This window comes from Melanostigma gelatinosum, assembly GCF_949748355.1.
Source record: "Melanostigma gelatinosum genome assembly, chromosome: 2".
In the NCBI taxonomy this organism is placed as follows: Eukaryota; Metazoa; Chordata; class Actinopteri; order Perciformes; family Zoarcidae; genus Melanostigma; species Melanostigma gelatinosum.
The window spans coordinates 353,841-367,265 of record NC_136635.1 but is presented as its reverse complement, the minus strand read 5'-3'; the positions used below and the strand labels follow the sequence as shown (position 1 = coordinate 367,265).

At 40.3% G+C, this 13,425-nt stretch overlaps 1 protein-coding gene and 1 long non-coding RNA gene across 4 annotated transcripts in view; one reads left to right on the top strand and one right to left on the bottom strand.

The window, feature by feature from the left end:
• Nucleotides 1-13,425, bottom strand: part of LOC306794229 — a 77,801-nt gene that overhangs the window by 49,879 nt on the left and 14,497 nt on the right. The window lies entirely within an intron of this gene.
• Nucleotides 6,302-13,425, top strand: part of minar1 (membrane integral NOTCH2 associated receptor 1) — a 51,140-nt gene continuing 44,016 nt past the window's right edge. For 2 of the 3 annotated variants that reach the window (XM_079292179.1, XM_079292177.1), the window contains exons 1-3: nt 6,302-6,428; nt 8,126-9,000; nt 10,120-11,583. In XM_079292179.1, coding sequence (XP_079148305.1) covers nt 8,179-9,000; nt 10,120-11,583 — 2,286 coding nt within the window. In that variant the 5' untranslated portion in view covers nt 6,302-6,428; nt 8,126-8,178. Of the gene's footprint in view, nt 6,429-6,890; nt 6,978-8,125; nt 9,001-10,119; nt 11,584-13,425 lie in introns of those variants that run through there. The other variant, XM_079292178.1, reaches the window with a different exon arrangement.

Below are 13,425 nucleotides of genomic sequence, written 5' to 3'. Positions count from 1 at the left end.
GATCAGCCGTCAGTCGGCTTCAACAGCTGGAGAGGCTTTTGAGAAGTTTGTGTCTGTACACATGATCACTCTACTTATAATACTTATAATAATAGTAACTAATAATACGAATAACTAATAAAGACACACAGTAATCATCACTGTCAGAGTAGAGGTGTTTTCTCTCTGTAGCCTGTTACCTCTTTAACAAACTGTGTTCTGTGTCCTGTTTATAAGCACAGGATCGATTTCTACCAGCGGAATGCATTTGACGTCTGTACATTTTGAAATTGTGACTGTGACGTCATTATTAAATAACCCAGAATATGGTTATGGTTTCTCTTAAATTATATAACTCATCAAACCAGACACTCAGGAATGATCAGCCTCACAGCTGCTTCCTCCGTAATAATGCAGACTTTAACTGAACAACAGCTGCTAGTAAAGACAACAAGGTCAGCATCGCCTGTAATCAGTTGTCCATGTTAAGTGAACCTGGTAGTCGATCGGTAATCAATGTTGTTGTTTGTGAGCTTCCGGCTAAGGGTCACGTGATAGGAGTGTGACGAATCAGGGAAGGACACGTCATGACTGCTCAGAACCAATCAAGTAGCGAACGCGGGTGTGGGCGTCATCGTTTCTAAATGTATCCGTTTTCGACCGTCCACACAAAAAATGCAACCCGGAGTTTTCAAACTTATCCGCCTCGGGAGTGTTTTCAAACTCCTCTGTTTTCGGTGCTCAAAAACACCGGTGTAATGTGGACGCTCAGTGTAAACATAGCAAAACATGTGTTTTCAAATGGAAACTGAGTAGTGTGGACGTAGTCTCAGAAGTGCACCAGTTCGACAGCCTGGGTTCCTACTACTAACGTTTTAAGTAAGACTTTGCCACAGTAGACAAGCCACTCCATTAACTCACCAAAAGTAATCAACTGGACTAACGAAATGTGGGAGGCATTTGAGGTATTGAAAAGCCAGCTGACATCAGCAACCGCCCTGGGCTTCCCCTGGTGAGTTATTCCTTGCTGAAGTGGGTGTAGTAGCCAATTTAGAGTTTCCTCCAGTGAGGGTAATGAACACCTCCAATGATGACAGCTATGATTGTGCTCTGTCCCACCCAAGCATCCACAGGGTGAGTAAACCACCCCACACGAACCTGTTTTATAGCTGGACCCAAGAACAGTCAAGCGACATCAACATAATCGACATAGACACAGTACCAGTGTGGAAGTGGATGGACGAAGGTAAGCCATGGGCTTTAATAGCACCCTGCAGCCCTGCTACCGAAGTCTAATGGGTACAGTGGAAAACGTTCTACCAAAAGAATGTTGAGTTTTGCAGAGAAGGTTTTGCAAAGGAAAGGTATTCTATCTGCAGATCCTGCTGCCCTGCATGCACCGTACCTACAGCTCCTGCACAGTGACCAGGTCATCAATTTTGAATTGGCTGTGTTCAGGGGAATGTATGAACTGCTGGGAATTGCAAAGACACGGACACTACTACGCCATTTCACCCTCAGTTTGAATTGGAAAGTTTAGCGTTTTGATGTCACCCTACAGAAAACCTTGGCTGCCACTCCTCAGCGATGCCACTGGGACTCGGACGTGATGATTCCATATGCTGTCATTCCATATGCTGTATGTGCATCCAAACACAGCTCCTGACACCGAACATTATGCTTTTTGGGCGGGAAATAACAGAGCCAGTTGAGCTGGTTGCTGGTTTGACACCCGACAGTGACAGTGTCAACAACCCTCCACACTATTTCTTGCAGCTTCAGAGAACGGCTAGAGCTCTCTCATCAGCTGTTGAGTGTGCCAAGTGACAGTGCGGCAAGAACATCTGCCAAGTCCAAAACCAAGACACCAAGAGAGACAAACACAAAGTAAGGAAGTTCTTTCCTTTACGAGGGTCTGTACTACTGGACAATTGAATCTACCGGATTCAAAAGATCCCAAGGGCAAAGGCTGAAGTAGTGTACCATGACAAGCTCAAGGCCTACCATTCCAGGATCATGCTCTGGATACCTACTCTGTAAAAAAGAAAAATAATTTTAATATTGGAAGTTTTAATTGGACTGTTTAGTGAAGGTTGAGTGTTATATTGTTTTTTACCTGGTAGTTATAAATAATGAGTCATCTGGACCCTGAGGGGCTATTGTAACGGTAAAAAATCTTTTAACATGTCCTCAGCATATTCTCTGTAAAATGTACTGCGAAGGCAGAATTGCATAGCGTGGCAGGAAATGACTGCTCTGACCACAAACGTTTCCATGCTCTGAAGAGCATAGGTCGAAGCACCTGCTGTGACCTCAAAAAGTTCCATCAGCACGAGAGGCGAGCGCTTCTGTTTTACCCAGGAAATTTATGAGACATCTTCCTGTCTCATTTTGCCCCTCTTCCTGTCTTGTTTCTGTTTGTGAATGTATAAATATCGTGTGTTGAAGCTGTGTCTTCAGAGCGACTACACAGTTCACTGCAATACGTGGCTGTGCATCTGTTCTCTGCCTGCAGGCAATAAATTGACATTACAACCTTGATCATTCATCAAACTCTTGTTTGTTCTACATTTGATTGAACAAATTCACTTCTTCAGGCTCCGGGGACCGTCCGGAGAAAAGGCCTTTCCAGGATCCACAACTGACGATCTTGTCTCAATACCTCCTTAGACAAGAGAGAGAGAGCCGGCGAAACCAAGGAGTCCTGATTGACGTCACGCGTATCCAACGACAAAGAATTAATTTCCACAACACTGTACACTATTGTTTTAATGACTTATGCATGCTAAGTTACTGTTTGAGAAATCAGTAGATGTGTGAGTGAACAATACCAACAAAGAAGGGTAGAACTTTTACTTGTTGCTCTTATTTAGTTTAGTTTAATATGTTCCATTGCTCTTACATGCGCACTTTACCTCTGTCGGGAATGAAACTCACCCCACAGAGAAGGAGGCCAGACCACACGTGTCTCAGCTGCTTTTTACAGTCGACACGCTGCATTAATAACTCTACCAAAACTGGTTTACAGTTAAAAGGATTTAATCCCACTGATGCAAGTACGATTACAGTTAAACATTGGAGTACATACTCCTATGAAATATTACAATATTAAAAAAACTACCTCTGGTCCCAGGACACAGCCGTCCCAGGGAACCACATGCTAGAAAGAGGCAGAAAAACACTTCTATCCCGCCCACATATTCGTTCGCGACTCCTCCCCTCCCATCTATCTCAATTTCTATTGGCTAACTTCTCTATGCACTTCTGTAAACGCATATCTCCACATCTCTCTCTCCCTGAGCAGCTAACACATTCAAATTATGTCAGTTATGGCTTAATTGTTGGAATGCTGTTAAGCATTCCACTATTTCTTCCATCCCCGTTTCGTCGCAACGCTTCTTCTTCTTCATTTTTTAAGCTACAGAAACCGTTCAACTATCAAAATGTTCAGCTCCTTCAGCTCATGTCTGCTATGACTTTTTCTATTTCTAACCTTTAAACTTTTTGAATTATTAAGCTTTTAGCAACTTTTTTTTGAATGGGATCTCTATGGAGAAAATTTACAAATCCTCTTAAACTTCTTCAACTTTCAAATCCTTCAACTTCCTCATACTTTCAGCTACAGACACCAGTTCAACTTTCAAATGTTGAGAAAACCCTCAACTATTGCCAACATGATTCAGCTTTTTGATATATTTTAAACTTTTTGAACTGCAGCAATTTAACTTTTATGATTTTTCAGCCCTTTTCTGACTTTATAATGGGTGTGTATTGCGCAGCTTAGAGTGCGTGATGTCACCGCTAGAGTGAAGAGCAGCTTGAGATTCTTGTGAAAAAAACATTTGTATTTTGCCACTGTGTCCACAATCTTCACTCTTCATGCATAATTTCTGGATGTAGAAGTAGCTAATATTGTCCTTGTCGTAGAAAAATTACTGTGGAATCCCACAGATTTCCACATTTGACACGGAAGCCGTTAATTGAGAGGAAAACCAACTTTTTGCTCCATAGAGACCATTGTTAAATTTTGCTTCAAAAACATCTTCCACAGAACACGGTACCCCATTTCTAGATCGCCAGTTAAGCCACATTTTTTAAACTACAGACACAATTTTTACAGAATTTTTACAGAATCTTCTTCAACTCATTCTTCCCCTCAATTATTAATATCGGAGCAATAGGAGCTACGGTTATGGGAGTTTTGATGATTTGTTTGAAAGGTGTTTCCCTGTTTTATCTCCATGAAATGGCTTCAGGCACACAGGTGTTCGCGATTGAGCCAATTAGTGATGTTGATAAACACACAGACTCACAGACACACGCGCACATACACTCCTCTCTCTCTCAGTCTCTCTCTCATACAGTCATTCAGGTCTTAGGGATCTTTAGAGGTCTTTCCCCCCTCCTCCACCCCCCCCCCCCACACACACACACACATACACACACGCCATTTTAAAATAAAAGCCCCACAGAATGAATCCTAACTTAAATGCTTGTGATGAGCCTGTCATTTAATAATCGGTTTGTGTTTATCTAACATTATGATTCTGTCTCCTCTCCCCCCCCACACCCCACACCCCATTTCAAAATAAAAGCCCCAGAGAGTGAATTCTAACTGTACTGCTTGTGATGAAGCCTGTCATTTAATAACCTCTGTTTATGTGTCAAACATGATGATTATGTCTCCTCTCCCCCTCCCTCCCCCACCCAGTCCCACCCTTTCAAAATAAAAGCCTCATGGATTAACTGTATTTAAATGTTTCGCTCAAAATTAGGCTTTTTTGTTGAAATAATGAATGCTCTTACTAATACTGTGACAACTACTACTACTGCTAATATTTCTAGTATTACCACTACTACTACAATTTTTGCTGTTGCTACTATTACTACTACTGCTACTGGTATTACTGCTAACATAAATATTATTACTACCACTACTGCTATTACTACCACTACCACTACTATTATTACTGATACCACAACTGCTAATACTGCTATTCTTGCTACTACCAGTACTAATAACCAGTACTAATACTACTACAGCTATTAGTACGACTGCTGATACTACTACTTCTGCTACTTCTTCTAATTACAAATACTTCGACGACAACTTCTACTACTACTGCTACTACAAATATCACTACTGCTACAACTAGTACTTATTCAAATGCTACTCATACTTATACTGCAAATAATACTTCTACTACTACTACAACAAATATCACTCCTGCTGGAATTCTTTTAAGCTACAGAAACCGTTCGAATATCAAAATGTTCAGCTCTTTCAGGAGAGGGGTGACATAACTTCATATTTGTAATCTTTCAACTTTTTGAATTATTCAGCTTTTTGCAATTTTTTAAAAATTGGATATCTATTTTCAGCAATGTTTTTGAGATTCATTTCAGCTTTCAGCATTCCAAAGCATTTTCAGCAGGAAATGCATTTTCTAGTTCCTCTATGATAATCCTTCAGTATATAAGCTAAGCTTCTGCAACTTTGGCAGAAGCTTCATGTCTTTTAGCTACTAATCCTACATCACTTTATGTTTATCTTAATTATGCATTTCCCAAACCCTTATGTTTATGACTAATTATGAATTCTTAATTATGAATTATTAAACACTTTTATTATATCTACTGAACACACCGTTTTTTGCTCAAATTTCTTACACCTCCACCAATATGTACAAATTTACTTAATTTCGAAAAAGTCTGTGGACAGCAGAGGAAATAAAATTGCTCTTGTCCTGTGGTATGTTGTTATTGAAACTACTGTCAAACAAAGATTTTCAAAAAAGTTATCAAAGTACTTATAATGAATTTAAAATGACTTGTACTGTACTTAAGTATTTCATTTACAAGCTACTACTTTATACTTAAACTTATGAAGAAAATACTTACATTTGAGTATGTTTATGTTGTATCTTTTTATTATAGTTACCATACAAATGTATGATTTAATATGTTGCATCGTAAACAGTAAACAGTTACAATAACCTCCACCCAGGCCAAGGACAACATGCTGTTTACTTGTCAATAAATCAGAAATCCAAATCCAATACCATAATACATAATAGAGAGCTGGCAGGGGTAATTTTGCATAATAACACTTTCTTTCAAATATGTGTTCATTGGTTATTGTTTTACTGACGAGGCATGAGTACTTTTCTACCATCTGTAGTTAAAAAAAAGAAGATTTTTCAGTAACGCTCTTTTTAGACTCTTATTTTGAAAGAAACAAACGGTAGTAGTAGTGTTTATTATTTTACCTTGACACATACACACAGGAGGCAGTTTATATTCCCGGACAGCTGTGATAGGAGTCCAGAATTGTCCGACGTTTTCTGCTTGCTGTGACATGTAGCTCGTGAGAATGGATCTGTGGTCAACATCAACACAACCCGGGACAGTAAATGTTATTGCATGGGCATTTACCTGTGCGCGGGAACGTGAGTAGGTACCGTGTGTTTGGTTTGATTCTCTAATTTAGACTGATGACTATGGTTAAAATCGGTTATAGTTAGAGCGTCTGCTCAATCAGACGCTCAGACCTGGGCATTGTCCGGCCCGCGCGAGGTCATTGGGAAATTAGGAATAAAACGTAAATAAGTGTAGCCTACATCATGCACAGAATATAGCTGCATTGATTTTATTTTGAAGGCGACTTTTGTTGTTTTTTTTCTTCTCAATTTACGTATGTTAGTGAATGTGTGCGAGCAGCAGCGTTACTGCAATGTGTTGGCGAACTGAGTTTACGGGGGATGTGAGTTAGCTGTTAGCCCTCAAATGTCAGCCTGTGTTAAAAAAGGAAAGACTGACACAGAGTGTAGAGTTTTTAACAAAACATGGACTTTAAGTATTTCTTTACTGAAGTCAAATGTAAAGCCGTATGCTTCGTTTGTGGAGGACAAGTCGCAGTGTTGAAGGATTACAATTTGAATCGTCATTACGAGAGGAAACACGCGGAGAAATACGAAAACTTGACTGATGCAGAGCGGGTACGGACGTCTGAGGCTTTGCTAGTACCTGTGCTTTGCGATTTTAAGACTTCAAAACAGTTGAGAGTGAAATGCACATGATTTATTCTCCCTTCACGTGCAGTGTGGACAATGCTCCCAGTGATGTTCAGCTCCAACTCATTGACCTGCAGTCTGATACAGTACTGCAGAGCACTTTAAGATTTGTATTCTTCTCTCAAAGAAGAGAACTTTAAACACATGAGGAGGCATGCTCAGAAGATGTTGGTTCTCTTTGGATCTACTTACATCTGTGAACAAATATTCTCTGTGATGAAGTTAAACAAATCCAGATACAGATCCTCTCTCACTGACATCATCTGTCAGCTGTCCTTCGCATCTCTACCTCACACATTCAGCCTGACTTCAGTGCACTTGTTCAAGCCCAACAAAGACTAGATTTCTCACACTGAACTGAAAAACAGAATATTTGGTGATTTGTATAGTTATAGTAATAAAAGTACTAATTTTGCAAAAACATGATCCCTGTCAGTGTTCTACTATTATATATGGATATTACAAATGTATATGAGTTTGGATTATTCCTGCTGCCGATGTTTTAGGTGGAGCTCATTTGAACTTTTTTATACTCTGTTGTTCAGTTTGGGTAGTTAGGAAAGGTTTGGAAAAATTATTATGTGCAAAGTAACTAGTAACTAAAGTTGCCAGACAAATGTAGTGGAGTAAAAAGTACAATATTTCCGTCTGAGATGTAGTGGAGTAGAAGTATAAAGTTGAATAAAATAGAAATACTCAAGTAAAGTACCTTGAATTTGTACATAAGTACTTCAAATATACTAGTTACAAGAATAATATTGAGCAGGATTGAGTTCAGTCTATTGGTCCGGCCCTTCACAACAGTCCCTGTTTCTCATGGGAAAAATAATTGCCCACCCCTGCGTCTAACGGCTGATGTGTCTAACGAAATGCAGGTGGATTCAGTGAAAACTGGTCCGGTTACGAGGAGTACGATGCATGTCCGCTAGACTTTACAAATCGATTATTGTCCTCGTGTTGGCCGTGTCAAAAAATCTGCAAACTGTGTCATTTTGAATTTGTCTTCATGTACAGTGTGACAGTGCTTTATAAGTGTGCAACTCATTTGCAATGCATAATTTGTCTCCTGTTAGGGCCAGGTGCCAAGCTTCTCCAGAGGTAGGCCTGTTCCTGCCAACCAGCAGCCATGGACCCCCTCCCAGAGTACTCTCTGTTCCTGTTACGGATCCTGGATGAGCTGGGCAAAAAGCATAACACCATGTCATATCAGGACCTATGTAAGTCCTTGTGCCCTCGCTTCGACCTGGTGCAACTGGCCAAGCTCCGCAGCCTACTCTTCTACACAGCCTGTCTGGACCCCACCTTCCCAGCTACCCTCTTCAAGGACCAGATGCGCTGCACCATGGAGGACCCGCAATCTAAGAAGCTCATGGTGGCAGCAGACATCGTCACCATGTTTAACTTGATCCAGATGAACGGAAGCATAGCCAAAGACAAGCTCCACATAGTGCATAGAGCCATGTTCCACTCAAATCAGTTGGTGGAGCTGTGCAGGTTTGACAATGATGACGAAAAGTTTCAGGACTGTGAGAAGGGGCTGGGTTATGAGCACATGGATCACCCTAGGGATGGACACCATCATCATCAGCAGAACGCTGTGGCTCAGAGTGCCCCTTGTCCTAAATCATCTGAGTGCAACAACCTCCAGCAGTTTACTCCCACCTCAGACCCTAACTTCCTTCTGGGCATCAGCAAGGACCTGAAATGTAGAGCAGCCTCTCTCGACAAGCAGCACCACCTGCCCCAGTACTCTAGCTGCAGTCCGCAGTCTCCACCCTGCCAAATGCAGAGCACCTACTTTCCCATGGACATTGACAACAAGTCTACCACTGACCATGAGTCCCTTCAGCACATTAGCCATCCAGAGCCCTTCTCTGTTCACTCTTGCATCCAGAAGAGGAACGTCTTTAAGGAAGACTTCCACAACTTTGTGGCCTTCTCCCCACAGGTTTGTGTTTTTATTTTTAGGATGCTGTTGATTGACAAACATTGAAACAATGTTAACATACAACTGCTGTTCAGCTATACATTAACATCAGGGTTTGGAGCAATAAAATATGAGTAAAAAAGATTTTCATTAGTATGTGTTGGGTTGAAAAGCAACACAACTGTATATTGTCCTGAATGTCCATTACACATTATTTTGAAGGTTATCAAAGTAAAACAAATTTTGTATTTCATATAAATAATCAATCATTTAGTGCACACTTCAAATTCAACACTTTTTTTATAAAATAACTTTTTGTCTGACCAAATGTCGAAAAACGAAAAGTATTCCACATACAAAATAAGAAAAATACAAAAGCCATTTGCCAGCATGTTGCAAAACTGTAACCATAAGTGACTTAACACTTCATGGAAAAAAATGGTCATTGTTAAGTTTTAATTGACGAGATTAATTAACCAGAGTTGACAAGAAGAATAACAGTCAAAAAAATATACAGTGTACCGCTGATTCTGTGTCGGAGTGCCCTCTAAAATTTACTGAAGTAGTAAAATAAAATTGAAAACTAAATGGAGAATACTTTTGTTACTTTCCACCACTTGAAAAGAATACGGAAAATATTTAATTTTACCACTCTCTTGTTTTAATAGCCTGAAAACAAGGGAGTGGCAGCATATCTTTTTTGTTTGTTAAAGGATAAGTTATATCTCAAAATACACCCCCTAACCTAACCCATATTTTATCATTACATCTAAATTATGTAGTAACTTTCAAATAACACTCACAGTGGTCATGTTGGCTGATGGGCTAACTATTATTTACAACTAACATGTGTTATACAATCCCATTTTTCTGACATGGATGATTAATTGCTGTTATTTAATAAGTGAAAACAAAATTTGCGTTATCTTACACACTAACGCTAACCTCCCACCCAGGTTATTGTGAAGACCAGAGGACCATAATGGATGTCTTATTGTTTTAACACAAATGAACTGAGTGAAAAATGTTTCCATTCAGTTTAGTACTTATTTGCATTTTGTCTCTAACATATAACTTCTGGAGGTTTCTGCTGTATTTGCTGTGTTTGTGTGTTTTAACTTGTCTGGGTTACTTTTGTAGATCGACAAACGTGGCAGTAAGGCTGCTGAGGGCTATCACAGGAGAGGGATGCACAAGCCTGCAACCTTCTTCAACCACAACTTTGAACTGCCCTACAGTAACCCCTACTTTGAGTCAACACTCAACTCCCCTCTTCAGGACAGAAGGAGGGTAAAGCACGAGAGCCTGAACGATTTACAGGCATCCACATACTTTGGTCCTACCACAGTCTCTAAGTGCGTCAGCAGCAGGAGGCACAGTAACAAAGTAGGGAAGCAGCCGCCATGGCCAATGAAGAGTCTCAACACGGACAACGGGCCTCCAAAGTTTGAGGGGTCATTTCTGAACAGCAAACCACTCAAAGAAAACCACCATCACAATGTCACCATGATAAACACTGACAATGAGCAGCATTTTCAGAGCCCAGGGGAAAAGTTAGTAGCTTCTCCATCTGGCTTTGCAAAGAACACTAAAGGAATTAAAAACAAGGATGTAGGACGAATGGCAAGTAGGCCTGGGGGTTTGGAGAAAAGAGAAGCAGCCAGAAGTTTTAGGGACAAAAATATAAACAGTTCATCCTTTCAGGGAGGGGACTGCCCCTTTAGTGTTGGGACTCAAACAGAGCTGGCTGATCAGAAGAAGGTGAAAGAAAACCCTGCTAAGTACAGTGACAGAGAAAGGCACCCATTCAAACACTGCAAAGAGGACTCTGAGATTGTTAGTGATGACATAAGTGACATTTTTCATTTTCTGGATGATACGAGTGTTTGTGACTCTCTGGGCATTGTCCAATCGTCATGCTACAACAGTAATGGGTCCCTCTCTCAGGTAACACTTAAGTCTGAAGTCGACATCTCCCCTGAACACAACACGATCAGACTAGCCAAGTCCAAGCTGGACTGCCTCTTCCATTCGCCGGAAAACACAGACGATGAGCTCAAATCGAGTGTGTGCAAGTTGATTATGAGGATTGGTGAGATCGAGAAGAAGCTGGAGTCTCTGTCAGGGGTTCGTTGTGAGATCTCCCAGGTGCTTTCCAAACTAAACAAGCTGGATGAAAAGATCCAGGAATCTGAGGCCAACGGTAGACACAGGGAGACGGCGTCTGCATCAGGGTCCAATGCCACACCCGACAAGCCACACCCCCACCCTCACCTACATACCGACCCCACGCTCTTACTTAGTGTTGTCAAGTGCCACACTACTGGTCACAATGTCAAAATAGACAATGGCTCTTCAGGGGAGTGGTACTGTTCAGATGGGAGTAACAGCGATAGCCTGAGGGTAAAAGCTCTGAAGAAAAGCATGTTCACCAGGAGGTCATCCTGCTCACTCAATGAGGAGAACAGTGCCACAGAGTCGAAGGTCACCAGCATCACTAAATCTCCACGGGACTGGAAGACAGTCTCTTACTCCTGTCACCCTGGAGATGAAGGCAAGGACAAGGGCAGAGAAAGCAAAGACAGACACCGGAGGGCCAAAGAGGTAGAGACACTGATTTTAAATTCACTTTTTTTTTCAATTATGATTTTTATTGTCATCAAAAAAGGCAGTCCAATGAGTTTTATAGATGAATATTCATGAAGTATATAAAGACCAAAAACATGCAAACAGCAGCTGTAAACAATCAAAGAACAGACAAAGAAAATATAATCGCAAAAATGTGATTGCGCAGCAGAAAATGAATAGTGATAACAAGCAGGATGCCAGTGGACACAGCTGTGCATTTCCTTGACCATCTGACACCGCGTTCATGAATTAGATGGTATTTCCTGTATTGTTGTACCAAATTTTTTATCAATTCCTGTGTCCGCTATGTGGCGCAAGAGAACACACGCATTGATTATACGTCATGCTGGCCATGAAAATAGCATTACATCTTTACTTGTTTTAAATGGATTATATTAGCACTGTCAATTAGGTTCAACATAATATTTCATAAACATTTTTCAATAGCTCTCAAGAATATATAAATGTGCTTGTTTGCTCAATATAGTGAAAGTGAGTATTTATAGCATGCATAGTTTTTCATACCATTGTTTCATATTCATATAAACATATTCAATGCTTCTACTGGTGATCAATTTACCTTTCAGTGAAGAAGGAACTTCAACAAGATGATTGCCTTTCCCTAATTGTCAAAAATGCATGCAAATCTAAGATATATCAGGCCATTTAAAGTGTTTGTACTTGCATGCACATCACCTTATTTTCAAAATTGCACAAAGATTGTAAAACCTTCATAAACATAGGCATTAAATATTGTATACAAATAATACATACACAGCTTTACCTGATCAATTTGTGGTAGAGGCAGAAGTCATGCTGCACTGGATGTGATCTCTGGCCTACTGCCAAGGGCACTGGTGTTGCAAAGTTTATATTTCTCATTCTAATGTCTCTTTATTGCACATTGGGAACCGACAGACATTCGGCAGGACACGGGCATTCTTACAAAAATATGATTACAGTATGTAAAATGTAGATTCAAAGTCAATACCACCAATCACAGACGGGTTGAGTGCAATGCCACGAATAGTCATAATTAAATATAATCTTCTCATTGTTTCACAACAGTTGCATTCTAAAGCACAAATATACACACACCTTCACACAAACCTGCAGGAAGGTGCCTGATTTTGAATGAGCACAGCCCAAGGTTTGCTTCATCCTGCTATGACGGCTGTGAGCCTTGGTACGCTGAGAGGTGTGAGAAAGCGGTGGTGTTTGACACACAACCCCACGTGGGGTCCAAGTGATCTTTACTGATGCCCAGAAGAGTCCCGAACACAGCTAAATGAGAAGACAAGAGAAAATACAGGCAGAGGGCAGATACAGACACCACCACTCTCTTGTAGTGGTTCATCAGTGATGATTTAGAGGGGTTATTTTTGAATCACTCCATACATTGTTTTGTAGAAAATTGTTGCACATTATACCTTAACTCATCAACTTCATAGTTTTGATCCTTGACCTTCAGTATTTGGATTAATGAGCTTGTGAAAATAAACTCACATTTTATTGCAATGTGTCAGACACATATTGAAACAACATTGCATATCTTCTTGCATGTTGTGAACATATAATACATTCCATAAGTAAACATATTGTGACTCTTAACATATTTGAACATTTTATTATTGTGACACTTTCATTCACCACTAGTTATTAATCATACTAATAATGTTTTTAATACTGAAATTCTTCACACCCTGTGGCTTCTTTCTGTCACATAGCATCTCTCAAAACCAATAGATTTTGAGAGATGCTCCAAATCTATTTTGAGCCTACCAATGAGAAGAGGAATTAATCCTGTCCAATTAGGGA